The 27,221-nt window shown below is 39.0% G+C and overlaps 2 protein-coding genes across 2 annotated transcripts; both read left to right on the plus strand.

Moving 5' to 3' along the window:
• Positions 1–7,052: 7,052 nt before the first annotated feature.
• LOC113718004 (serine carboxypeptidase 1-like) lies at positions 7,053–9,708 on the plus strand. The gene is made up of 8 exons (XM_027243143.2): positions 7,053–7,455; positions 7,784–7,891; positions 7,985–8,256; positions 8,343–8,588; positions 8,701–8,819; positions 8,966–9,061; positions 9,170–9,275; positions 9,412–9,708. The coding sequence occupies exons 1-8, from the start codon at positions 7,089–7,091 to the stop codon at positions 9,553–9,555; spliced, it is 1,458 nt and encodes a 485-aa protein (XP_027098944.2). The 5' UTR covers positions 7,053–7,088; the 3' UTR covers positions 9,556–9,708.
• An 11,486-nt stretch (positions 9,709–21,194) lies between these two features.
• On the plus strand, positions 21,195–23,638 carry LOC113740128 (serine carboxypeptidase 1-like). Its single transcript, XM_072048642.1, has 8 exons — positions 21,195–21,630; positions 21,720–21,827; positions 21,919–22,190; positions 22,291–22,530; positions 22,643–22,761; positions 22,904–22,999; positions 23,108–23,213; positions 23,349–23,638. Exons 1-8 carry the CDS (start codon positions 21,258–21,260, stop codon positions 23,496–23,498), a joined length of 1,464 nt encoding a protein of 487 aa, XP_071904743.1. The 5' UTR covers positions 21,195–21,257; the 3' UTR covers positions 23,499–23,638.
• Positions 23,639–27,221: the final 3,583 nt, after the last annotated feature.

Below are 27,221 nucleotides of genomic sequence, written 5' to 3' on the forward strand. Positions count from 1 at the left end.
GAATATGTGCGGCGCATGTGGGGTCTCGGGTGTTGGCTAAAAAGTGTCTCCTTCTGGGATATTACTGGCCCTCTGTCTTCCGAGACGCCGCAGATCTGGTCCAGAAATGCAGAGCTTGCCAGGTACACGCCTCGCTGCGCCATCAGCCAGTTCAGGAGATGGTCCCCATCCACAGTCCTTGGCCCTTCGCTCAATGGGGGATAGATCTCCTGGGTCCCTTCCCCCGAGCCCCGGGAAGATATGAGCACCTTGTGGTGGCAATAGACTACTTCACTAAGTGGGTGGAAGCGGAGCCCCTGGTCTCTATCTCGGGGAAGGCAATCCAGAAATTCTTCTGGAAGAGCATAGTTTGCCGGTTTGGGATTCCGCATATCCTGATATCCGACAACGGCCGCCAGTTCGCCGAGAACCCTTTCCGCAGCTGGTGCGCCGAGCTCGGAATCAACCAACACTTCACGTCGGTTGGTCACCCCCAGGCCAATGGTCAGGTGGAGAACGCTAACCGAACTGTTCTGCGAGGGTTGAAGACTAGGCTGGAGTCCGCCCAATCAAGCTGGCTGGATGAGCTCCCCAGTGTGCTCTGGGCTTACCGCACTACGCCCAGGACGGCAACCCAAGAGACCCCGTTCTCCCTAACTTATGGAGTAGAAGCGGTGGTGCCCGCGGAGGTCGGTCTTCCCTCACCCAGAACACAGAACTTCGTGGCGACCTCCAACGAGCAAGAGCTCAGGTGCAACTTGGATATGCTTGAAGTCAGGCGTGAGGAAGCGGCTATTCGAATGGCAACGTATAAAAGCCAGCTCGCCCGCTATCACAATGCCAAAGTAAAGACTACACAGTACCAGCCAGGAGACCTGGTCTTGCGAAAGAACTCGATCAGCAGAGCTTCTAGTTCTAACAAGCTCGACCCCAACTGGGAGGGTCCGTACAAGGTCCTTGAGGTGAGCCGAGCTGGATGCTGCAGGCTCGCTAAGATGGACGGATCTGAAGTATCTCGGACTTGGCACTTCTCCAATTTGCGGTTGTTTGTAGCGTAGGTGGGACCAGGGTGTTTAGTTGCCCGTTCTCTGAAATTCGAATTTTTGTTTTCTCATTCAATCAAAGCTCATTTTCATTTCCACTTGTACTTACCTCATTTTTCAATTTTCAAGCCTGCACCTTACACTAGCACATTTAGCATTTCCTCGGTCAATGTCATAGTGGGGAGCTAGGGAGGTAGTAAGGGATGAAGGGCTGAAGTGTGAAGTGTTCGACCCAGGAGGTCGGCAAGAACGCACTTAATGCTTAAAGTACTCGGAAGTGTGAAGCGCCCGACCCAGGAGGTCGGCACGAACGCGCTTAAGGCTTAAAGTACTCGGAAGTGTGAAGCGCCCGACCAGGAGGTCGGCACGAACGCGCTTAATGCTTAAAGTACTCGGAAGTGTGAAGTGTCCGACCCACGAGGTCGGCACGAACGCACTTAATGCTCAAAGTACTCTGAAGTGTGAAGTGTTCGACCCAGGAGGTCGGCAAGAACGCGCTTAATATTTAAAGTACTCAGCCCCAAGGGATGAGAGGTGAGGTGTTCGACCCCGGAGGTCGGCACATAGCATTGCGAGTAGGCAAGGAAAGAAGAAAATAACTCTTCGAAATTTTGTGTATACATTGCAAGCCTATCTATTACAAAGCTTCCGAGCTGCCTATCTATTACAAGGCGCCCTGCCCATCTACCGCAAAATTTCCGAATTGGCCATCCCCTTCGATGTCTGTTCTACCTGCTGGTGGCCCGGCCGGGGTGGGGGGCTGAAAGTACACCTTAAGCATGTTGAAAGGCGTATGGTGAAGGTTATTCAGGAGCCCGGAAGCAGGGGAGCCCTTCCGTCCTGGATGGACCTCCAAGAGCATTTTCAACTGGAGCATGGTCACATCCTTGTAAGAAAACGGAAAGGGTTCCTGGAGTGGCCGCCGCCCTAGACCACTGGCTCCTTCCCGGCAGCTCGGCCAGGAGACCCGCCCTCCTCCAAGGGAACCTCCTCCAGCACGGCCCCAGTGTCAGTCCGGCCGGCTAGCTCTTTCAGGGAGTGCCCCTTGCGGTACCCGTCGAAGAGCCAGTCCAGCCTCGCCTCGGCCGCGGGGTTGTAGTCCTTGAAACTCGCCAAGTCGAGGCCGGGAGGATCGAGCCTCTTCACCTGGTCCAGGGCCCGGGTACAGCCGACCTGGAGGATGGGCAGGTTGAGGTTGGCGATGTCCTCCTCAAACTGCTCGGAAGTGAGGAACTCCCGAACAGCCTTCTTCCGCTCCCGGTTGACGGTGCTGGAGAGCTCGATAGCGTGCTCCTCCTTCAGCTTGGCCACCCCGGCCTTCTCCTGGTCGAGCTCCGACCTGGTGGAGGCTAGCTGGACCTGGGCGGTGTCCAGCTCCTTCTCGGCGTTGCTCAGTTGGGCCTTGAGGGAGCTTGCCTCCTTGAGAGCCTGGGACAGTTTCCTCTCCGCCTCCAGGTTCTTCTTCCGCAACTTCTCCAGGTCGGGAGATAGCTCGGAGAAGCGGGTAGTCAGGGCGGCACCGGCAGCGTTGGACTGGAAAAGAAAGGGGGGCAGGTCAGCATGCCACATCACTTAACCCAGACACGGGGGGGAAGTTAACCCATGGGCGATACTTACTTGGGCCTGGGCGGTGTAGTACGCGTCCAAGAGCTCGGAGGGGCTGGCCAGCTCCATCCACTTCCTGTCCCTAGGAAGGACCGAGCCCACCATCAGCTCGCGAGCCACCTCGGGGAACTGGGCTCGGTCGTTGATGGAGAGTTTCCAGGACGGACAGAAGTGGCGGGGGTCGTGCATCGTGGGGGCTTGGCCTGGCTTCAGGGGAGCTATGTGGCGGAAGTGCCACAAGCTCGGGGGAGTCGACTCCTGGACCTGCTCCTCGGCGGAGCCCACGCCCAGGTGGACTGGTCCCCCGGAGACCCGCGCAAGAGGAGGAGGCTGTGTGGGGACCAGGGCGAGCCTCTTCTGCCCGGTCTGGGAGGGCTCATCCCCTCTGCCCCTCTTCTGTCCGGCCGCCTTCTTCTTGTTGGCGGCCTGCTTGGAGGGGGATGGTTGTGACGTCTCTTTCTGAGGGGTTGAGCCGCCCCCCGGGGTGGAAGCCCCACCTGGGGCCCCCCGAGCAGTCTCGGGTTGGGGGTCGGGAGTGACCTCCTCGAGGGGTGCGCCCAGCAGCTGGGAGAGCTTTCTCACTGCAATGAACAGCACTAGGTCAGCCAAACGCAAGACAGCAAAAGGGAAAAAGAAAAAATCTATACACTATGAATGTGACAGGGGTAAGGCCAGCGTTACAGGTGTCGAGTTGGGGTTGGGGGGCCGCCACTTCCCCAGAGGATCCGGACAACGTCCCCATCAGCCCGGCTGCGGAGATCTGCTCAGTGGAGATCCTGGTGACATCGAGCTTCACCTTGGAGCCCAACAGCTGGCCGAGGGTCTCGTAGTCCAGGTCCTCCGGATAGGAGTCGGCCTTGACTCCCCCAACCTTCCACACATTGGGGGAAAAATGTGTGGATCTGACAAAAAAGAAGTCCTCCTTCCAATCCTTTACGGAGGAAGGGAGGCCAAAGAATAACTCCTGAGCCCCTTTCCCTCCCTTGGTCTGAGGGCCACGGCGGGAGAAGTAGTACCACCCTGGGAGGGAGGCCTTAAGGATGAAGGCGGCTCGGAAGAGGGAGAGAGAGTAGGGGATGTCGCAGAGAAGGCAGTAAATCAGGAATCCAGTGATGATCCTGATGGAGGTGGGGTGAAACTGGGTGATTCTGAGCCCCCAGTAGGTCAGAATCTCGGTTAGAGCTGAATGAATGGGGAGGCGGAGCCCTGCGATGAGCTGCTCCCTGTAGATGGCTACGAAGCCGGGGGAAGGTCGGCAGGCCCGGTCGTCGGGCCCGGCCGCCCTCGGCTCGAAGGCCGGAGGGATGGAGTACGACTTGGCCAGTTCGGCCACATCCGGGGGTAAGAGGGTGGCCTCCTGTAGGTCTGGATAACCATAGGAGAATTCGGGATCATCCCCCTGCTCCGACGCAGGGGTCCCCTCCGAGGGATCCCTGTCCTCTCCAGCTCCGCCCTGGGCTCCGCCGGGGGAGTCGTGGGGGGACTGGGGGGAAGGGGTGGTTGCGGCCTCCCGCTCGAGGTAGGCGTCGAGTTCGGCCGCTTCCTCTAGAGCGCGGGCAGAAAAAGGATGGGATGAGGGAGACTGAGGAGAAGGAGAGCTCATGGTGTCAGTAGGCTCAGGCAGGTCTGGGGTGTGGAAGCTGGGGCTAGAGAAGGAAGAAGAGGAAGGGGGAGGAGGAGAAGATGGTGATGAAGATGCGGGTGAGGGCGAGGAAAGAACGATGATTCGGGGGGCTCTGCGGCGGATTGAAACTACAGCAACAGAGGAGGAGGAATGATCTGACATAAAAAGTGGGAGGTGACAGAAGGCAAAAGAGACACTGCAAAGAGGGGGGTGAATCGCAAAAAGGGACTTACTGATGATGACAGAAGAAGGACGGAAGGCTCGTCGGAATCTGGGCACAGGACGCCGGAAGTTGCTGGAAAAGGGAAATGCGGATGCACAGGGAGAGTGATAACTGGAAATGCACAAGGAGAAGCGGAAATGGCAAATAGGACAGATGAGAATTTGGCAGCCCCTATTTATAGGGGGAGGAATGGAGGGAAAACGGTTGCGTGAATTTGAACCGACCCCCATGTGAACGCATTTAAGGCTGGTACGGAAACCGAAGAGGCGTGACAGCTGAAAGGACGCGGGTGCAGCGTCCCTATGACAGCACTGTACCAGAGGTGATCTCGGCGGGGTAGTGCGCGGCTCTGGCCTCCCACGTGGCGGAGGTAGATTAGGTCTGCCTGACAGTCCTACCTAATCTAGGGGGCTAGTGCAGGGGCCCCGTTCTGGGCCCGGACACGTGGCAGCCCAGGAATAGCCGAGTTGGGCCTTGGCCCTCAGACCCCTGGCAGCAGCCTGGGCCGCACCGACTAGGGCTCCCGGGGGAGGCGAAGGTCCGTTCCGAAGAGGTCGGGAGTAATCCCCCTGAGTGCGGGATACCGACTATTCTGGGCAAGTCCCGAAACGTACGGAGGTCAACTGAACACGTCAACTGTACAAGGTACGCTCACTATAGGCAAATTACTCCCAGTTGTTACTGCTTCCCGTGAACTCTACTCACCGGAAAACTAACTTGATCGTCGGAGTGCCCTCGGGGACAACCCTCGGGCCCCCTCTGTTAGCTCACCCTTTCTGTTTGGCAGGCTTGGAGCCAGTTCGGTCATCGGCACCCCGAGCTGATCAGGTCAGCTCTCCTAGGGGAAGTTCCGTGCTTCTTCAGTAACTATACATGTATACACTCAATCGTATAAATCATACCACGGTGTCTTGATGAATACTCAATTCAACCAAAAAGTGAGATGTAAATAACTACATATTGGATGGTCAAAGTCCAATTATATGTTTCTGAGATTGTTATAGTACATTGATAACAATAATCATGATATATATCGATACATATAACATCCACAACTAAGAATATGTGAGTCCAAGAAATATTCAAATCATTAGCAAGTCATACTAGATTAAACAAACCCGAATAAATTGCATGGCCAAATAAATCATCACCAGAATGATACATATATATGGGATTAGCCATTAATTCTCAATCATTGAAATAATAGAACATAGATCTCATGCCAAATTAGACTTGATTTATCTAATATTCTATGAATCTATGCAACTTTAATCAGATTGCCAATAAATCATGAAATTATATGTTAAACAACAGATAGTTAAAGGGTGACTCTGATACCACATCCACATGTTAAACAAATAAGTACAAACAACTTGTACTAAATAGTGAAAATTTAAATAATTTATCTCTAGCCATTGTTGTCAAGTAGAACTTAAATCCATACCGCTCTTAATCTACTTACTTTCTTCTTCTCTATACTAACAAAGAAAATGTGTAGAAGAAGAGATAAGTAAAAGAGAAATATAGAATAAGGATCTTCTAATTTATACCTAACCAGAGAGTGTAGTGTTAATAGAGTACCAGAGACTATTTATAGGCTAAACTAAGGACCCTTACTACCAAAATCTCTACAGTTTCCTTCCATCAAGAAAATCTTGTCATAATTCATAATTCAAAATAATATTTTCTAACTAATTAATTTATTTGGTTGCTTAACTGATTGAATAAGATATCAATTAGTAGAAAATATCAATCAATCATTATTAAATAAGAGATACCAATTAATTATTGACAAAATGTTAATTAATTAATCAGACTATCAACCACTTTAAAATCAATCATATGGATCATAATTACTTCTACAAGAGGCTAGTCTTACAAAAAAAATTTCTCTTTTTTCCCTAAACAAAAGTTATGCTAGGGACTAATGAGAAGCCAAGTTTTGCATGTAAGCTTATTTTAAAAAAAAATATATATATTTCTTCTATTTTCAAGAAGAGAAAATAGCAAAATTAGTCGCAAAACTGTTTGAAATTTTCTGTTTTGGTTATTAAATATTTTTATATGGCCAGAGTGATCATTTTAGTAGTAAAACAATGTATTTTTTTTTTGCTCAAATAAAAAGTTTAAGGACTGAATTAGAGAATAAATAGTTAGTAACAATTTCTGGCGTTCAATAAATGACAAACCATCTTTTGTTCTACTATTCCAAAAAATTTAAAAAATAATAATAAAGCCAAAATTCATCTGGCTTCAAATTCGTCTGGGATTTCTTGAGCTCCAAATTCGTGTGGGATATATCGATTCATCGTAATTGTCTGCCTATTTGACACGTTCAATGTTATGATCTTCTTTTTTAGTAATCTCTTTTGTAGATGTCAATAACCTTTCTTGGGTCGACATATTTAAAATCAAATAAAGTTACACAAATGGAATGAGACAGTTTTTATGCGATGAAAACAAACCTTGGAAATGCCACAAGATTGTGAATGTGACAAGAACAAGAAGAAAGAAGGACGATATTTTCGGCATTTCTTCTTCAGAGCTACCTATAAAACACAAACGTTAATTGCATTGGTGAAAAATATCAGGATTCTAATTTTACACCTAAAGGATGAAAGGTGCATTAGTGTTATCTCTTCTCATTCTTGTATGCTTAGTGGCATCTGTGCAATGTTTTGCAGGAAAAAAGCATGACCCTCTTTTGAAGCACCTCAAGGCTCGAAGAAGCTCGAAAAGATCAGTGAATTATGTGACTGAGGAATTGGGAAATGTGTATTCGCCAATTTATGTTGGCCCTCAAGAAGGGTTGAAGGAAGCTGACAGGATCACAACATTGCCAGGACAGCCAAATGCAGTAAATTTTGATCAGTATTCAGGGTATGTCACAGTTGATCCTAAAGCTGGTCGAGCTCTCTTTTACTATTTTGCTGAATCCCAAAACTCTTCGGCCAAGCCTCTGGTTTTGTGGCTAAATGGAGGTAAGTATTTCTATTCGAAATTTTGTCACTAGCATTCTGTAGAGAGGCTATTGTTTGAAAAATAGTAGTTAAGATGACAAAAGCCTGTAACCTTTCAAAGTTGCACACGAATATAACACTCTCTTCAATGTTACTCATATCATTTTGGATTTTAAATAATTGAGAAAGTATCTACAAATCTGGGATTACAAATACCTAAAAGATAGGAATAAAGAGATGGGATAATGACAGAGATTTAAGAAAATAAATAGTGATTGAGAGTAGTTTGTCATCTTCGTGTTTTCCTTGTTTGAAAGAATGTTTTTATGCATACTTGAACCGAAAACAGGACCTGGATGCTCCTCAATTGGAGCTGGAGCAATGACTGAATTGGGACCTTTCCGAGTTAATAGAGATGGAAGCACCCTCTGGCTTAATCCATATGCCTGGAACACTGGTAAAAATCTCATCAATTAATTGTAGAGTAATCGTCATCAAAATTTTGAGAAATTCACAATTAACTCCACCAGTTTTGTGTCCTCCAATGTAGTGGCAAACGTACTTTTCCTGGAATCTCCTGCCGGTGTTGGATTTTCTTACTCAAACACATCGTCTGATTACATTACCGGGGACACAAAAACTGCTGCAGATTCTTATACATTTCTGGTCAATTGGTTAGAAAGATTCCCAGAGTACAAAACCAGAGATTTCTTGATAACTGGAGAAAGTTATGCTGGCCATTACGTGCCTCAACTTGCTCAATTGATCCTCCATAATAACAAGATAACTAACCAAACTGTTATTAACTTGAAAGGAGTTGCTGTAAGTCTTAAATTTCTTGAATCATCAATTGTTTTTATTTAATTTAACCAGTTACATGATGATTATACTTTGCCCATGGTTTTCAGATTGGTAACGGATACTACGATATTGAAGCACAAAACAGTGGAACTTATGATTATTACTGGACACATGCCCTAATATCCGATGAAATCCATCAGGGTATAGTTTCCAATTGCAATTTTTCCTCAGCAGATCCACCTTCAAATGCTTGTCAAACATACAAAATCCAAGCATCTTCAGCAAAAGGCAATATCGATGATTACAATATTTATGCTCCCTTGTGTTCTTCTTCTTCAAATACTCCTTCTTCGGTACTAAAACTTGATTCGATACACTGCCATTTTTAGTCCTTTCTGATTTTCTCCTCTAAATGAAAACCAAATTGAACTAACGTACTTTTAAATATCTCTCTGAATGAAACAGATTAATGAGTATGATCCATGCTCAGATAATTATGTTTACACTTACCTAAATACTCCTGCCGTTCAAAAATCACTTCAAGCTAATACAACCGGAATCCCTGGACCTTGGGAGACCTGCAAGTACGTACCATTCAACGTTTTGTTATTCTATTCCAGTAGAATATAGGATATCCACAATTGGATACTTAATTTTATACTTCCTTTTCATTTTATTTAGCTAAGTTTTTTTTCCTTCTTATTTTTTTAAAACTTAATTGTATACACAGTGGCTACATAGGCTCTCATTGGGATGATGAGCCAGATACAGTGTTACCTGTCATCAAGGAGCTCACTTCAAGTGGCATTAGCGTTTGGCTGTACAGGTAAGGAAGTGAAAAAGATATGCTAAGCTGTAAAATCATGAATACCTGAGGATCGACCTGCCTATCTAGTTAGTGTCTGTTTAAAAATTTGAACATTTTCAATTGCAGTGGAGACACAGACAGTGTATGTTCTGTGACAACAACTAGGTACGGCTTGAACAAACTCGGGTTATCGGTGAAAACTCCTTGGTATGCTTGGTACACTCAAGGCGAGGTAAAAAACAATCAACTGCATATCATACATTTTCTTGTTTGCTTTTCCCTTTCTTTGGTAACAAGAATGAAGAATCCTATGTTTAGTTCTTGTCCAAGTAAAACCAAATTTGACCCTCTTTTTTATACTTGTTCAGGTTGGTGGTTATGCAGTGGAATATGAAAACTTGACCTTTGTGACAGTAAGGGGAGCTGGACATTTTGTTCCGAGTTATCAGCCTGCCCGGGCGCTAACTTTATTCTCATCCTTCTTGGATGGAAGGCTTCCACCTTCCAACTAGAGCTAATTAAAGCAGTGTATGATCAATCGTGAAATGGAATTTGACCTGAGATATACCTACGAAATTATTCACCTTTTACTGATCAGTTGTGTATGCATATGATCTTGTCTATTTTCTTGAATCAAGATTATCAATCCTTAAACTTGCTTGCTATATTTCTGTAATTACTATAATTAATTACCCTGAATTTGGTTCCTGCCAAAAAGTCATCTTATCTTTTTTTTTTTAAGGGAAAAGGCCTTTTTAATTGATCAGCATTTAAGATTGTACAAGGGTCCAAAAAATGCCAAACGATATCAATATCTTAACATGTTTACTGTCATGTTTGTCCATAAAAAGTAATCTCAACTGTTCTTGACCGAAGCATGTGACATGATTAAGAGCTTAACAGCAAAATCAGATCATGAAGAGGATTTATATTTGATACCTCATTTGTCATCCCCATGCAACTATCTTTCCACTTCTTGAAAAGATGCTAAATTTTGCGTATAATCATTTATAAAATCAGATCATGACAATTTGCTCCAAATCAACCGGGTCGAGCGTCAATTTTTCATGCTCTTTTGGTGAGAAACTTCCCCCTTCAAATCGCATCTAAATAGTTGTATAATGAATGCACAGAATATATAGGGTCATTTCCGATGACTAATAAGTTTACCGAATCATTCTCTTTAAACTCATTCTCTTCGTCATGAATGATTTGTTTACTCCAAAATAGTCTGGACCAAAGAGAAAAATTCCAATTTATTGGCCTTTTCAATACAATCAAATAGAAAGGTCAACGGCGCCATATTCCAGGGCCCAAATCATATAATTGAATAAATCTTCCTATATCTCTGATCAAGGATAAAACAAGATCAGCTCTGCATTATATCTAAGGCATTCTTCGGTTCGGGCCAAAGAAATAATATGTATCCCATGAAGAACCATCAGAGCACCTTCTACTTCTAATAGCCATGAATTACATCCAAATCATTCTCAACGAGTCTATAAGAAGTGATTCCATATTTTTTTATCAGGTTCGGGTCTAGACCCAAATAAGACCAAAAATCTTGAATACTTGATCCGACAGAATAACTCAAAAGATAAAGAAGTATCATTAATTTTTTATCATGCTCATTCCAAGTTTGAGGTGCCATTACAAATAAGAATCTCCTCCATTACATGATTTCAATAGTGCGAAGAGTATTAGCAGAAGCTGTAAAGTTCTAACCAATTTTTGGCTATAGTATAATTGTGATTGACATTATGTGTCTGCCACATGATTCGCTTGATACTTCTAAAGCATGAGGTGACCATACTCTTTTACTTAATTATCCTACTATCTTCATGGTATTCCAATTTTATCTAATTGATTTTTTTTTCTCAAGAATACAAGATTATACAGATAATTGGAACAACTAATGCAACACAACACTAACCTACACATGGTAGGAAAATCACTAGTATAAATTAACTTGATTTCAGGGTCATAGTCAAACTTCTGACCTTGGCAACGGGAGCACTTTATAATTTACCCTGGTCAGCTGGCTTAATCTGATCATTTCTTAAGGAATAAATGTTGATCATCTATTGCTAATATCAATATTGTCAAGAACTGCTTACGATGATGTATCTATATTTGCCAATGCTTGAGAATGAGAAAAACATCCTTTATCTTTAACCAATGTTTCCTGAGATTTGCCTACCTACTCTCTCTCTCTAAACAGAAGGGTATGTATTTTTATTGGAATAGAAACAATTTAAGTTGTTTTGATGCAATCCGGCCAGAAAATATGAAGAAAAGGTGCTTAAGTATTTCTTAAATTTACTCTTCACAACAAGGTTTTCCAAGCATCTTCAATTCATTTTGTGTAGTGAATTTGTACGTGATCCACAACTTTTTTTGTGTCAAATTTGATAGTTTAAAGATGAATTGTAAATACTCTATGCATAGTTTTACATCCATGTTAAACTATATGTTGAAAGTTTAAAATCATGTCATAGGAAAATTGTTCAATTTTTAATATAACATACGGTGTTTTGTTAAATTCAAATTAAACATATCCGAACCATCAATTACACCCTGCAATTTCATCCTTGCAAAGACCATAGGGTATGGGCTAATCCAATAATTTTTTTTAGCGCAAATCATGATGAGCCCCAGCATACTTTAACCAAGTCATTAGTAATTCCAGGAAAGAAATCACAAAATGAATCCTTGCATTAGAGAAAGAAATCACAGATATCTAGCTAGCTATACATCCAAAAATGAAAGGTGCAATACTGTTATATCTCACTCGTCTGCCTGGTGGTGTCTGCTACACAATGTTGTGGTGGACTTGGACATGAATATAGATATGATGATCCTCTTGCGCAATTCGTTAAGGCTCGTGGCTTAAGAAAATCAATCAATCATGTGAGTGACGATTTGGTGAATGAGTATTCGCCAGTTTATGTTGGCCCCCAAGATGGTTTGAAGGCAGCGGATAAGATCACAACTTTGCCCGGTGAATCAAATGATCTAAATTTTGATCAATATTCAGGGTATACCATTGTTGATCATGAGACTGGTAGAGCTCTTTTCTACTATTTTGCTGAGTCTCAAAACTTTTCTACCAAGCCCCTTGTGCTATGGCTAAATGCAGGTAAATTTTCGTCCCTATTCTTCGTAACTATTGGTTCATAGGTATACATTTCATGAAAAGAACTTATTAAACGGTGAGATTAATTCGACTATAAGACCTGGTTGCTCCTCACTCGGGGACGGAGCAATGACCGAACTTGGACCATTTCAAGTTAGTAAAGGTGGAAAAACACTATGGAAAAACCCGTATGCCTGGAGCACTGCTAAGAACTCATAATTTGTTAAGCGTGCTGTTAATTTTTTTTCCCAGAAACAGTAGATAATTCCATTGATATGTTGTAAACTATACAATTGTTGGGCAAAAGCCCAAATTAACTGTACAAGTGCATCTTGGCACTAAGAGTGGAACCACTCTTCATCAAAAGAAATGCTTAATGCATGCATACTAACTAAATCAACCCTTTCCTCCGTTAGATTAGTGGACAAAATGAATGAGCATTCCGTAAACATGAGCACAAATTTCTGATGTCCTCCAATTGAGAGTGCATTGCCATGTCTTTGGATTTACTGGTTTGGATCATTTTCAGTAGCTGCTTCTGTTTAATCTTGACCTCAACCTTCTTCCATTCCTTCTCTCTTGCCTTACATAATGCTAACTTAACGGCCACTGCTTGATTCCTGAGTTTGTTCCCATCAGTAGCTTCTTTGAGGGCCCATTGAGCTAGAATTTGTTTGTTATCATCCTCTGCTACTATTCCAATTCCCATGTCCCAGCCTCCCGTCCTCTGCTGTGCTGCAATAGTAAGATGAATGATGTCGGCACCCTCTTTCCTCTGTAGCTGTAGTTCATCTGCTCTTGGTGTTCCAGCATGCTCATCCTTTTCTCTTGATCCTTAGCTTCTTTGTATTCCATCCATTCTTTCTGTGCCTTCTGTACAATCTTCAATGGATGTTGCAGTACATTGTTGAAGATTCTTTCATTTCTTGCTTTCCAAATCTGCCACAGGATATTAGCTGTCAAGGCTATGTGTTCCATACCCTCACTTCTGCACCTAGCTTCTGGTACAGAGCTCCACCACTTCTTAAAGTCTCCTCTCTGGTCTTCAATTCCATCCCAATGTAATGGAGCTAGATGCCATATTTCTTTAGCTATCCTGCATTGGAAGAATAGGTGTTCAACATTCTCAACACCTTCTCCACAGCAATTGCACATAGGTGATCCTGTTTTGATTCTACTGTGCATGACTTCATTCATAGGTATTGCAGTGTTCAAGCATTTCCACAAAAACATCTTTATCTTATGTTTTCGATTGAGTTTCCACAAGGTTTTCCAGAATTTGTTGTCTCTCAGACTTGTTCCTTCCTCCTGGCCTTCTTCTTGCTGTGCATGATCATTCCTCATCAGTTCCTTGTAGGCTGAGGCCACTGTGTACTCCCCATTTCCACTGTGTGTCCAGAAAAGGCTATCTTCTTTATCAACCAAACTGATAGGTATCCTCATAATTCTTTTAGCTTCTTTATCCTTAGATAGCTTGAATAAGAGAGGTCTTTTCCATCTGTAACTTTGGACCAGTTCTTCCACCTTATTGACTGTGCAGTGTTGTGGCCTTGCTGAGGTTGGTATCCCTTGAGAATTCCCTGGTATCCATTTGTCCTCCCATATCTTAGTGCTCTTGCCATTTCCAATTTTCCTATAGGTTCCTTTTTCCACCGAGTCCCTTGCTCCCATCAAGCTTTGCCAAATCCAAGAGGAGTTCTGCTTGATTTTGCATCTGAATATTGACTCATGTGGGTAATATTTGGCTTTTAGTACTTTAGATACCAGAGAATTAGGAGTTATGGCCATCCTCTATACTTGTTTCCCCAGCAAAGCTCTGTTGAAGCTTTGCAAGTCCTTAAATCCTAGTCCCCCTCTATCCTTTTGCTGTGTCATTTTCTTCCAAGAGCACCAATGTATTTTCTTTTTCCCACTCTCCTCCCCACCAAAAGTTGGCCATCATAGTACTCAATTCCTTGCGTCGTCTGACTGGCAACTTGAAGCAGGACATGGTATAGGTAGGTAGTGCCATGGCCACTGCTTTGTGTAGAACTTCCTTACCTGCAGTGCTGAGGAGTTTATTCTTCCATAGCTTCATCCTCATCTCACATTTGTCCTTTATAAAGCCAAAAATTTGCTATTTTGTCCTTGTAATGACCATTGGTAACCCCAAGTATTTCCCTTGAGTCACCATCTCCGAGCTGTGAGCTTATTCTCTCCTGTGCTTGTTGTGGCACATTCCTGAGCTTTTCTCATACATTTTCAAAATCTGTCTGAGTTCTTCCGCCTCCTTTGTGTCTGCCTTGCTGAAAATTAAGGTATCATCTGCAAAAAAAAAAAAGGTGAGTTATTGATGGCCCTTGTCTGCAAATCTTCATCCCTGTTATTCTTTTATCCCTTTTTGCTTTCCTTAGTAGATAAGTGAAGCCTTCAGAGCACAATAGAAATAGATAAGGAGATAAAAGGTCTCCTTGTCTGATTCCTCTTGCAGGTGTTACATAGCCTTTGAGGTCTCCATTAATGTTGAAAGAGTAGTTGACAGATGACACGCAGCTCATTATCCATTTGATCCACGTTTCACAGAATCCCATCCTTCTCGTGATTTCTTCTAAGAACTTCCACTCCACTCTATCATATACTTTTGACATGTCTAACTTCAAAGCAAAAAATCCATGGTACCCTTGTTGTTTATTTTTTAAATAGTGCAAAAATTCATGTGAAATGATGACATTATCTAAAATTTGCCTACCAGGTACAAAAGCAGCTTGGTTTCTACTAATACAGACATTGAGGACTTTCTTAAGCCTATTAGACAAGATTTTAGAGATGATTTTGTACAGGACTCTGCACAGGCTTATAGGTCTGTACTGTTTCAAGTTGGTGGGGTTGTCCACTTTAGAAATTAAAGATATGACAGTGCAGTTCAAGGACTTGACCATCAGACCCGTATGGAAGAAAGTTTGGATTGCTGGAATTATATCCTTTTTAATGATGAACCAGAATTTTTGAAAAAAAAAGAGGACTCATCCCATCAATGCCTGGAGCTTTGTTGGGATTCATAGAGAAGACAGCAGTTCTGATTTCCTCCTCCTCTACTCTCCTAGTTAGACAGCCATTCATTTGGAGGGAAATGGTTGGACAAATTCAGAATAATCTCCAACTAGTGAGTTATGCACTTTACAGTGGCAAACGCACTGTTCTTGGAATTCCCTGCGGGTGTTGGATTTTCTTACTCAAATACATCATTTGATTACATAACCGGAGACACAAAAACTGATAAAGATTCTTATACATTTTTAGTCAATAATTGGTTAGAAAGATCCCCAGAATACAAAACCAGGGACCTCTTGATACGGGGGAAAGCTATGCCGGTCATTACATGCCTCAACTTTCTCAACTAATCCTCCATAACAAGAAGATAACGAACCAAACTGTCATTAACTTGAAAGGAATTGCTATGCAAAAATCATTTCATGCACATACTAGCTTTTGTTATTCTACAGCAGTAGTATATAGGAAATCTACAGTGGATACTTTATTTTACACTATCCTTTCCATTATATTAAACCAATTTTTTTGATTAAATTAATTCTACCCACAATGGCTAGATAAACTCTAACTGGAGTTGACGAGCCAGACGTAGTGTTACCTGTAATCAAGCAGCTCACATCAAGTGGCATAAGGGTTTGGATTTACAGGCAATGGAGTAAAAAGTTTGTGCTAATCAGGCTGTAAAATATTGAATATATGAGAACCTGCCTATCCAGTTTTAGTGTCTAATCAAGAACTGGAACATTTTAAATTGCAGTGGAGACACAGACATTGTAGTATCTGCGACAACAACTAGGTATGTCTTGAACAAACTTGGGTTGTCCGTGAAAAGTCCTTGGTATGCTTAGTACACTCAAGGCGAGGAAATTTAAAAAAAAAAAATAATCTACAGCATATCGTACATTTTTTTTTTTGGTGGAAAGAATCCTGTATTCAATGCTTGTCCAAGTAAAACCAATTTTTATCCATTACCAACTTTGATCCTATGTCAAATACTTGTTCAGGTTGGTGGTTATGCAGTGGAATATGATAACTTAACCTTTGTGACTGTAAGGGGAGCTGGACACTTTGTCCCTAGTCATCAGCACGCCCGGGCACTCTGTTTGTTTTCATCCTTCTTGGATGGAAACCTTCCGCCTTCCTATGTTAAATACTTCTTCAGGTTGATATTAAGCTAATTCATTAATCACAGGCCCAATAAACCTTCTATTAATTTTTTAAATTTATTTTTATTCTTTTGTTTAGTACTCCTAATTTTTTTAAAATTACTCTTAGTTTGCTAAACCTTATTTGACAAGAGATTTTTGCTAACCTATTTTCTAATTTTATCTCAAAATTTCGTATTTTCCTCGTTCTCTTTTTATTTTCCTTTCATTTTTCATTTTTTAATTTTTTTTTACGTTTTCCTCCTTTGTGCAAAGCAGCCATCTAAGGCTTCATCCAATAATTTGGCATTTGATTGAAGATTTAAATTATAAATGAAAAATGGAGAAGAAATATATTTGTAATCGAGAAAAAGGTTCTAAATGGAGTTGTGGCAAGTGCTAAAAGACGGTATCTAGGATAGAATTGGACTGGTGAGGTTTAAAAGAGCAGAATTGGAGAAAAGAACAGTGGAAAATACATAAGAAAAGAGAATGGAAGAAATAAAAATAGGAAAATTTAGAAAATATAGGACCCATGGGATACCCAAATGAACATAGACAAACCTATTAAATAAATGGGTATTACAGTCCCAATCCAATTATGGACGGGCATGGGTATTTAAATGGGATTTGGGCCGTGTTGCTAGTTCTAGATATGTACATGAAGTTCTATTTTGTTAAATCAAAATTGTCATTCCTTAAGCTTGCTTCATTTCTGTAATTATTAAAATTCATGACCATAAATTTTCATCTTGCCAAAAAGCTATCTTAGTTATCATGTTAAGTGTTATGTTTGCTCTTAAATAAGTAACCTTACAGTGATGGAGTTAGAGAGGGGTATGGAGGGACTACTTTTTTTTTTTTTTTTTCCGGAGACGATAAATCTAATTTATCCTATACTAAGGGGAAGGGGGTAGGCCTAAGGAGGCCCAGGGATAAACCGGAGGGAACTGAATCACCACCGGACGTATGGAGGGACTACTTTTTTGTCAATTACGACAGTTTGACTTTTGTAAATTCTAAACTTAAACCCACAGGAAACCACCAAAAGCCGGTCATATGGAGGGACTACCACTCCCCCTAGTTCTACAAATTAATTTTTCTTTATAAAATATTTGATTTTCAAAGGTTGCTCTATAAATTTAACTTTTGCCCCTGCAAAACTTGAAACTAATTTATTTTATACATGTAAGTTTTAGATATGTTAAATGTTATATATGTAAGTTTTAGATATGTTAAATTTCGGTTCCTTAAAAGTAAATTTTCTGGTTAAATGTTCTGAAACCAACCATGCGAGTTGGTTAAAAATTTAACAACAAAATCCTGGTCACTTGGAAGTAAATCCCAAAGAGGATTTATATTTTGTACATCATATGCCATCTCTACTTATTGAAAAGATGGTAAATTCTGTACATAACCTTCTGTTTTTCTCTTTTGGGGGTAAGACTACAACTAGGACTGCCAGTTGAACCAGACTGGCCAGAACTCTGTCTGATCACCCTAAATTTATTAAGCTGAACCTTATGCAATATGAATTGAGCTGATTTTGGGTCAAAAACATTTTGCCTGATTTGAAAGTGAACTAAACTTAAATTGCACTGAATATTCAGCCCGAATACTAGATGTATATAGCAGGGCTCATAAATCCTTATACTATATAAGAATGAGTTTAGGGCTTTAATTTCAACCGCAAGGAGTGGGGTTTTTTTGGAAATATGAGAGTGTTTGAAATGCAATTAGAATATTGAGTATGAGTCATTATAACTAATTTAATTTTGTTATAATTACTTGGATGTCCTTTTAAACATTTAAAACTAGGGGTAAGTTTGATACGTGATATTATTTGATATCCGATTAAACATTGGGTACAACTGAATTCAGTTTGTGTTTTAGTGAAATTACATAAAAGCCCTTCTAATCATTTAATTGTATTAACATCTAAGTCTTTTAATTTCTTAAAGCCTTTCTCATCAGTTATTTGCAAAGTTATGATATATAGATGTTAAGACACAATTAATGTCAATTAGTAGAGAAGTCTGATTTTTTGGCGGTTATCATAGTAACCCCCATCTATTCAAATTCATTTCATTTGCTTATAGGTTTTGTTTCACCACAGTCATGCAGCATATTGAATTCGGATGTTATTATATTAGCTACTATTCTTCCCTATTTTGCAACGCCTTTTTCAATAGGTATGTTTTCTTTAACCAATCTACTTTTTTTTGTTGTAAAAATCTGTAATATTGCAAGTTATATATATAATAATTTTTTAGTATTTTAATTCAATTGCTCATGTTAGACAAGCTTGATAAGGAAGAGACCACATTTGTTAATTGTTATTTATGGTTTAAAATAAGTTTATCATCATAAATTTTCTCATTTATAGATTGCATCTACTTCTTTTGTTGTTTTAACTATTAGTTTGGGTAATTTTCAAATTGTTTGCTACTTTATTGACTATTCCATTTAGACAATTTTTCACTTCATCTGGTTTGCCAATATGTTTAATTATCTACTTAAAACTATTTGGTTACAAATCTAAAGTATGTACCTTATTACTTATAATTATTTTTCTTAAATTGAGTGGATTAAGATGCTTTAGTACTTTTTTGAGGTAATTATTCCTCTAAATTAGCATGTTAGTTGTTGTATATCTTTGCAACTAACACAAAACTAATATTTCGTGATTGTAACCCCTGTAGAGAAGGAGATGCTTTGCTATATATTCTAAATCATATAATAAATTATAATTAATTGTTTGCTCAATGTGAAGGCCTCGTGATGATATATGTCCTTGGAATCAATATAAATTCAAAAATTTGGCTTGCAAGAACCGAAATTTCACTAGCAATGATTTCTTCAAGTATGCTAATTGTTCAAATCCCACTTATATGACAAGATAATGTGGTGGATTGCCCTCATATCAAGATCAAATTCAAACTAAATAACAAATTTTAATATCTTTAAAGTGCATGAGCAGATATAAATAGGTCTTTTATTATACTAGATTAGATGTAAAATAGTTGATCGTATTTTATAATTATGTTTTATTGCATATTATATTTTTTTTAACTCAATATGTAACTTATGATTTTTTTTATTTAATATCACATAATAAAAATTGTCATACTTCAATCCTTATACTAGAAAATGCCAAATAATAATTATTAACCATATATAATTATAGGCACTAAACTCCCACGTGTTGCGTGGGTTTTTCCCCCTAGTATATGTATATATGAGTAAGCCTAATAGTCAGCAACACTTCTAATCAATCATGCTATACTATAACCAACTGACAGCTAGTACAGATCATATTCTAATTAATCACTCATTTAATGGCCAACTTGAGCTCCAATGCTAATTAATATACACTCATTCAACAACTAATCAAAAAATCTTTGATGTCAATGGATTTACTTTTTGGTCTTCCGGTCAATCTATAATTCCCAACTTTAATCACAACTCTAGTATGCAACCCACGGTTTTTTGCTCAAACAATAACTTTTTAACCAAAGAAAAAACCAGGATTCTAATTGCAAACTTAAAAGGATGAAAGGTGCATTATCATTGATTATATTTTCTTAGGCTTGTATGCCTAGTGGCATCTGGGCAATCTTTTGGAGGAAAAGAGCATGTTTTTAAGCTCCAAAGGCATCTGAGTTCAGCTTCTCATCCTAAATATTGTCTGACTATTTGACCCATCTAATGTCTTGATCTTCTTTTCTTTCTTTTGGTTATATAGTTTGGGTAGGATGGCAGCATCTCAATTTTGGATAGAAACAAGCATGAGTTAAACATAATTTTGGGAATTGTTTTGGTACTGGAAATGAATTTAGACAGAATACTGTAATCTTACAATTTTCAGAATGGCATCGCCCCATTATCTTTTCGGTAGCATTCTTGTAATTTACGTGTAGTCTCTAAATAGAGATGCATTTTCAGCATTGTCTCTTCTCTGCTTATTTATTTGAATTTTCCAGCCAGAAGCAAACAACTTCAACCAACCTACCCACCTGTCAAAATATGAACAATTAAATTTTTGTGATTTCACCATCAAGCAAATAAATCTTGCATACTATTCTACGTTATCTGGATAAAGTAGAATATTTTGTCAAACTCTACAAATATAGAGACATCATTTGTACTACTATTATCACATTACTACACACAATTTAATGTTTCCATGAATTGTTAGACTAATGTGATTAATGTATCCATGTTTGTCGGGAACGTTGTTTTTCAGCCAAGAATCCAAAATCTGCAACTCATAGCTTACGTTGGCATTTTGTTTTTCCTTTGGTCAATGATCAAGAATCAATCTTCAACCACTAAAAATGGGCATGGTTTTTTGTGTTTATGACGAGGACAGTGAACCCACGACGGACAAAGCTCCATGAAAGGCAGCTCGTGATGTTGAATGGAATAGACCTGGAGAAAAGGAACAAGTGAAAGGAGGTGTTTGGAATAGGGCTAATGTTGACCTCCGGAGACTTGCTTGTGGGTTCTACACATTAATTTAAAAGGCATTTTTGAGGCCAGTCTAGGACGAGATGAGCCCTAAATGCCCACACTATGGGCTTCTAGTTGTTGCGTGTTTGGAGCATTGGGGATATTTTTTTTCTTTTCTTTTTTTTTATTTTAAAGTTTGATTTTACTATTTCAAAAGGTTCTCACATTTTGAAACATTGGTTCTACATAATTTGAGTTGTTTACCATGGAGTATGTATACCAAAATTGTATCATACAAATATTATGTTAGGTTCACACATTTTCAGTTGGTAAATAGGACAAGTACACTAGTGAGAAATATTCAATCATTGTTCTTAGAGCTACCTATAAAATGGAAGCATCGTATCCGAGAAAGAAACTACAGATATCTAGCTAGCCAAACATCCCAAAAATGAAAGGTGCATTAGTATTATATCTCACTCTTATCTGCCTAGTCGCATCTGCTACACAATGTTATGGTGAACACGGATATTATGGATATGATCCTCTTGCAAAATTCTTTAAGGCTCCTAGCTTAAGAAAATCAGTCAATCATGTGAACAAGGAACTGGACAGCGAGTATTCGCCGGTTTACATTGGCCCCCAAGATGGTTTGAAGGCAGCTGACAAGATCACAGCGTTGCCAGGCGAACCAAAGGGCGTGAATTTTGATCAATATTCAGGGTATGTAACTGTTGATCCTAAGGCTGGTCGAGCTCTCTTCTACTATTTTGCTGAGTCTCAAAATCCATCTACGAAGCCTCTGGTGCTCTGGCTAAATGGAGGTACAAATTCACCGCCATTATTATTTGTAGGTTCTGTTTTTAAAGGTAGAAATTTCATGAACTTCTTAAATGGTGAGATTTGACTACAGGTCCTGGTTGCTCTTCACTCGGGGCAGGAGCTATGAACGAACTCGGACCGTTTCGAGTTACTAAAGGCGGAAAAATGCTGTGGAAAAACCCATATGCCTGGAACAATGGTAAGAATTGATAATTTGTGAAACAGCTGTGAATTTATCTGATAAGACTTAGGATAAGCACCAACCAATGAATTTTGTGTTCTACAAACAGTGGCAAATATAATTTTCCTGGAATCTCCTGCTGGTGTTGGATTTTCTTACTCAAACACATCGTCAGATTACATCACCGGAGACACAAAATCTGCTGCAGATGCTTACACATTTCTAGTCAATTGGTTAGAAAGATTCCCAGAATACAAAACCAGAGACTTCTTGATGACCGGAGAAAGTTATGCCGGCCATTACGTGCCTCAACTTGCTCAATTGATCCTCCATAACAACAAGATAACTAACCACACTGTTATTAATTTGAAAGGAGTTGCTGTACGTCTTAAATTTCTTGAACCATCAATTTTTTTTTATTTAATTTAACCAGCTTACCTTACATATTACATGATGATTATACTTTGTCTATGGTTTTCAGATTGGTAATGGATACTACGATATTGAAGCACAAGCCAATGGATCTTATGATTATTACTGGACACATGCCCTAATATCTGATGAAATCCATCATGGTATAGTTTCCAATTGCAATTTTTCCTCAGCAGATCCACCTACAGAGGCTTGTCAAGCATACCAAAGCCAAGCAAATTCAGCTATAGGCAATATCGATAATGACAATATTTATGCTCCCTTGTGTTCTTCAAATACTCCTCCATGGGTACTAAAACTTGATTCGATACACTACCATTTTTATTCCTTTCTGATTTTCTCCTCTAAATGAAAACCAAATTGAACTTTCATACTCATAAATCTCTCACTGATTGAAACAGATAAATGCGTATGATCCATGCTCATTTAATTATTCTTACACTTACCTGAATACTCCTGCCGTGCAAAAGTCACTTCATGCTAATACAACTGGAATCCCTGGACCTTGGGAGACCTGCAAGTACGTACCATACGACGTTTTGCTAGTCTATTCCCGTATTACATAGGAAATCCACAATTGGATACTTAATTTTACACTTTCCTTTTCATTTTATTTAGCTAAGTTTTTTTTCCTTATTTTTTAAACTTAATGGCACGCACAGTGGCTACATAGGCTCTAATTGGGATGATGAGCCAGACACAGTGTTACCTTTAATCAAGGAGCTCACTTCAAGTGGCATTAGCGTTTGGCTGTACAGGTAAGGAAGTGAAAAAGATATGCTAATCTGTAACATCATGAATGCCTGAGGATCGACCTGCCTATCTAGTTAGTGTCTGTTTAAAAATTTGAACATTTTCAATTGCAGCGGAGACACAGATAGTGTATGTTCTGTGACAACAACTAGGTACGCCTTGAACAAACTCGGGTTATCCGTTAAAACTCCTTGGTATGCTTGGTATACTCAAGACGAGGTAAAAAGAATCGATTGCATAACAGACATTTTCTTTTTTGCTTTTCCCTTTCTTTGGTAACCAGAATGAAGAATCCTACTTTCGGTTCTTGTCCAATTAAAACCAAAATTGACCCTATTTTCTATACTTGTTCAGGTTGGTGGTTATGCAGTGGAATATGAAAACTTGACCTTTGTTACAGTAAGGGGTGCTGGACATCTTGTTCCGAGTTATCAGCCTGCCCGGGCACTAACTTTGTTCGCATCCTTCTTGGATAGAAAGCTTCCACCTTCCAACCACAGCTAATTATAACAGTGTTTGATCAATCCTGAAATGGCATTTGACTTGAGACATACCTATGAATCGTTCGCCTTGTATTGATCAGTTGTGTTTGTAATCTCGTCTATTTTCTTAAATCAAGATTATCAATCCTTAAACTTTCTCTACTTCTGTAATTACTATAGTTAATTATCATGAATTTGCTTCTTGCCAAAAATTTATCTTATCTTTTTTTTTGAAGGAAAAAAAAAATCCTTTTTAATTGATCAGCATTTAAGATTGTACAAGGGTCCAAAAAGAACCAAACAACATCAATATCTTGACATGTTAACTGTCATGATTGTCCATGAAAAGTAATTTCAAATGTTCTTGACCGAAGCATGTGACATGATTAAGAGCTTAACAGCAAAATCTTGGTCACTTGGAAGTAAATCCCAAAGCGGATTTATATTTTATGCCTCATTTGTCATCCCCATGCAACTATCTTTCCACTTCTTGAAATGATGCTAAATTTGGTGTGTAACCCTTTACTATTACACAATTAAATCAGATCACGACAACTTGTTCCAAGTCATCAACAGGTCTGAGCACTCAAATTTTCATGCTTCCCCCTTCAAATCACAACTAAATAGTCGTCTAATGAATGCACAGAATAAAATAGAAATAATTGGCAAAAAGACTATTCTTTTGTTGTGAAGAGTATTAACAGAAGCTGTAAAGTTGTAACCACTTTTCGGCTACAGTATTGTGATTGGCATTGTGTATCTGCCACATGATTGGCTTGATCCTTTATCTATTTATCCTGATATCTTCATGTTATTCCAATTTTATCTAATTTATTTATTTTTTCTCAAGAATACAAGATTATAATCAACTCAACTTACCTTTGTGATACAGATAATTGGAACAAATAATGCAACACAACAATAACCTACACATGATAGGAAAATTATTAATATAAATTAACTTGTTTTCAAGGTCATAGTCAAAGTTAGGAATAAACGTTGATCGCCTATTGCTAATATCAAGATTGTTAAGAACTGTTTGCGTAATGAACTCTTGTCTACTGATTTAACTGCACGGTGTACCTATTTGCCAACCCTTGAGAATGAGAAAAACTTCCTCTGCCTTTAACCATGTTTCCTGAGATTTGCCTACCTGCTTTCTTTCTTTCTTTTTTTTTTTTTAACACAAGGTATATATTTTTTGAAATAAAAACAATTTGAGTTGTTTTGATGCGATCCGGCCAGAAAATAAGAAGGAAAGTGCTTAAGTATTTCTGATTTTTACTCTTCACAGCAAAGTTCTCTGATTATCTTCAATTCATTTTGTGTAGTGAATTTGTCCGTGAATTGCAACTTTTTTATGTAAATTTGGGACTTTAAAAATCAATTGTAAATATTCTAAGCAAAATTTTACATTCAGATTAAATTATATGTTGAAAGTTTAAAATCATGTTGTAGAAGAATAGTTCACCTTTTAATAGCACATACGGGGATATGTTAAATTCAAATTAAACATATCTAAACCATCAATTGCACCATGCAACTTACTTTGCACACGTTCATCCTTGCAAAGAGCATAGCAGATTCACATACCAATTATGATACCCAAGGCAACGGGCTAATGAAACAACTTTTGAGCGCAAATCATGATCCTCAACATACTTTAACCAAGTTATTACTAATTCTAAGATATTATCATTCAGTCAATATTTTTTCATATTTTTACAATACTAGTAATAACTCACGTGCTTTGCACGTGAATATATTTTCCTAAGATATAAAACCTTTAGTATATTAAATTTTTGTACAAAATCTTAATTATTGGCATAATATAAATTAAGAAGCTATATAATGAATAAAATTAAGCAATTGGTAATTGTACAAAATGTTTATTGTATACAAAGTAATTAAAAGTTTATTGTGGATTCTATAGTTATACAAAGTTTGAAAATGGAAGATTATCATATTTAAGCTAAGCTGTTGGTATAATATTGACTAAGAAGCCATATAATAAATAAAATTATGCAATTGCTAGTTGTAGAAAATGTCTATTATGTACAAAGCAATTTAAAGTTTATTGAACTCTGAAGATGGAAGATTATCATATCTATTATCATATCTAAACTAAGTTATTACATATTTTATTTGGATTGTGACAGTAAGAAGAGAAAATTTTTCATGTTGTGTCAAATTAGTGTATACAATAAAACCTAAGCAAAATACATACTAAAACATTATGATTTGGATACAACAAATTTTTACCAAATTCAGTAGTTGTAAACTTTTTCTGTTATATTTTTTATAATTATCAATAACTTTTTTAAATTTTCTTAGTCAATATGACATACATAATATATTGAATTTAATCATCAATTTAACCTTTTGCTTTCTCATTAACTATTTATAATCTTTTGTCTTCTTATTAATCGTGATTTTCTTCTAAACCAATATCTATATAAAAAATAGTTAGCTTTAATTATCACGCACAAGAATATAATAATTGTAGATAATTTGAATACATATAATAATTAGAGATGAAGAAAATGATTAGTGAATATAGTTGTAAATGGCCAGTTTTTAATTTTAATGACCAAAGTGCTTCAGATGTGATTTATTGATACTTTTCATTTTTCTTATTATTGTCATGATTGACATGCAATAATTCTAATTAAATGACGCGAGGGTAATTTAGACATAACAAAAACTAAAATCAAAATATGCTTACACTTACACTCGCTATCGCCAAAACTCATCATACTTTTTATACAATAATGATAATGATGAGACACAGGACATGAAAAGAAAAAGAATTCGGGAACTATTACTTATGGAATGCAAATTGCAAAGCGATAGCTAGCAGAATTTATGAATCTTTGAAGTCGTTTTTGGTTTATCTGCTCATTCTAAATGTTATCTGACTATTTGACCCCTCTCACTTCATGGTCTTCTATTCTCTTTATTTAGGTTGATTTTATTAGTAAGATGGCAAGATCTCATTCTTGGCATGAAACCTATAAAATATCTCACCTTTTGGTTCACACATTTTTAGCTGGTGAATACAACAATTACAAGAATGGGAAAGAAATCACAAAAGTGAAGCCTTCCATTAGAGAAAGAAATCACAGATATCTAGCTAGCTATACATCCCAAAAATGAAAGGTGCAACACTGTTATATCTCACTCTTATCTCCCTAGTGGAATCTGCTACACAATGTTATGGTGGACTTGGACATGAATATAGATGTGATGATCCTCTTGTGCAATTCGTTAAGGCTTGTGGCTTAAGAAAATCAATCAATCATGTGAGTGAGGATTTGGCAAATGAGTATTCGCCAGTTTATGTTGGCGACCAACATGGTGTGAAGGTAGAGGATAAGATCACAACGCTGACAGGTAAACCAAATGATGTAAATTTTGATCAAATATTCAGGGTATGTCATTGTTGATCATGAGGCTGGTAGAGCTCTTTAATTCTATTTTCCTGAGTCTCAAAACTGTTCTACCAAGCCCCTTGTGCTATGGCTAAATGGAGGTACAATTTTCGTCCCTATTCTTCGTAGCTGTTGGTTGATAGGTGTACATTTCATGAAAAGAACTTCTTAAACGATAGGATTTGACTGTACCTGGTTGCTCTTCACTCGAGGATGGAGCAACGACTGAACTTGGACCATTTCGAGTTGGTAACATGATTCAAAGACTCGGCCGAGACCAAAACGACTCGGCTGAGTTGTCACCGGATCGGGGC

This window comes from Coffea arabica, chromosome 1c (assembly GCF_036785885.1).
Source record: "Coffea arabica cultivar ET-39 chromosome 1c, Coffea Arabica ET-39 HiFi, whole genome shotgun sequence".
Lineage (NCBI taxonomy): Eukaryota > Viridiplantae > Streptophyta > Magnoliopsida > Gentianales > Rubiaceae > Coffea > Coffea arabica.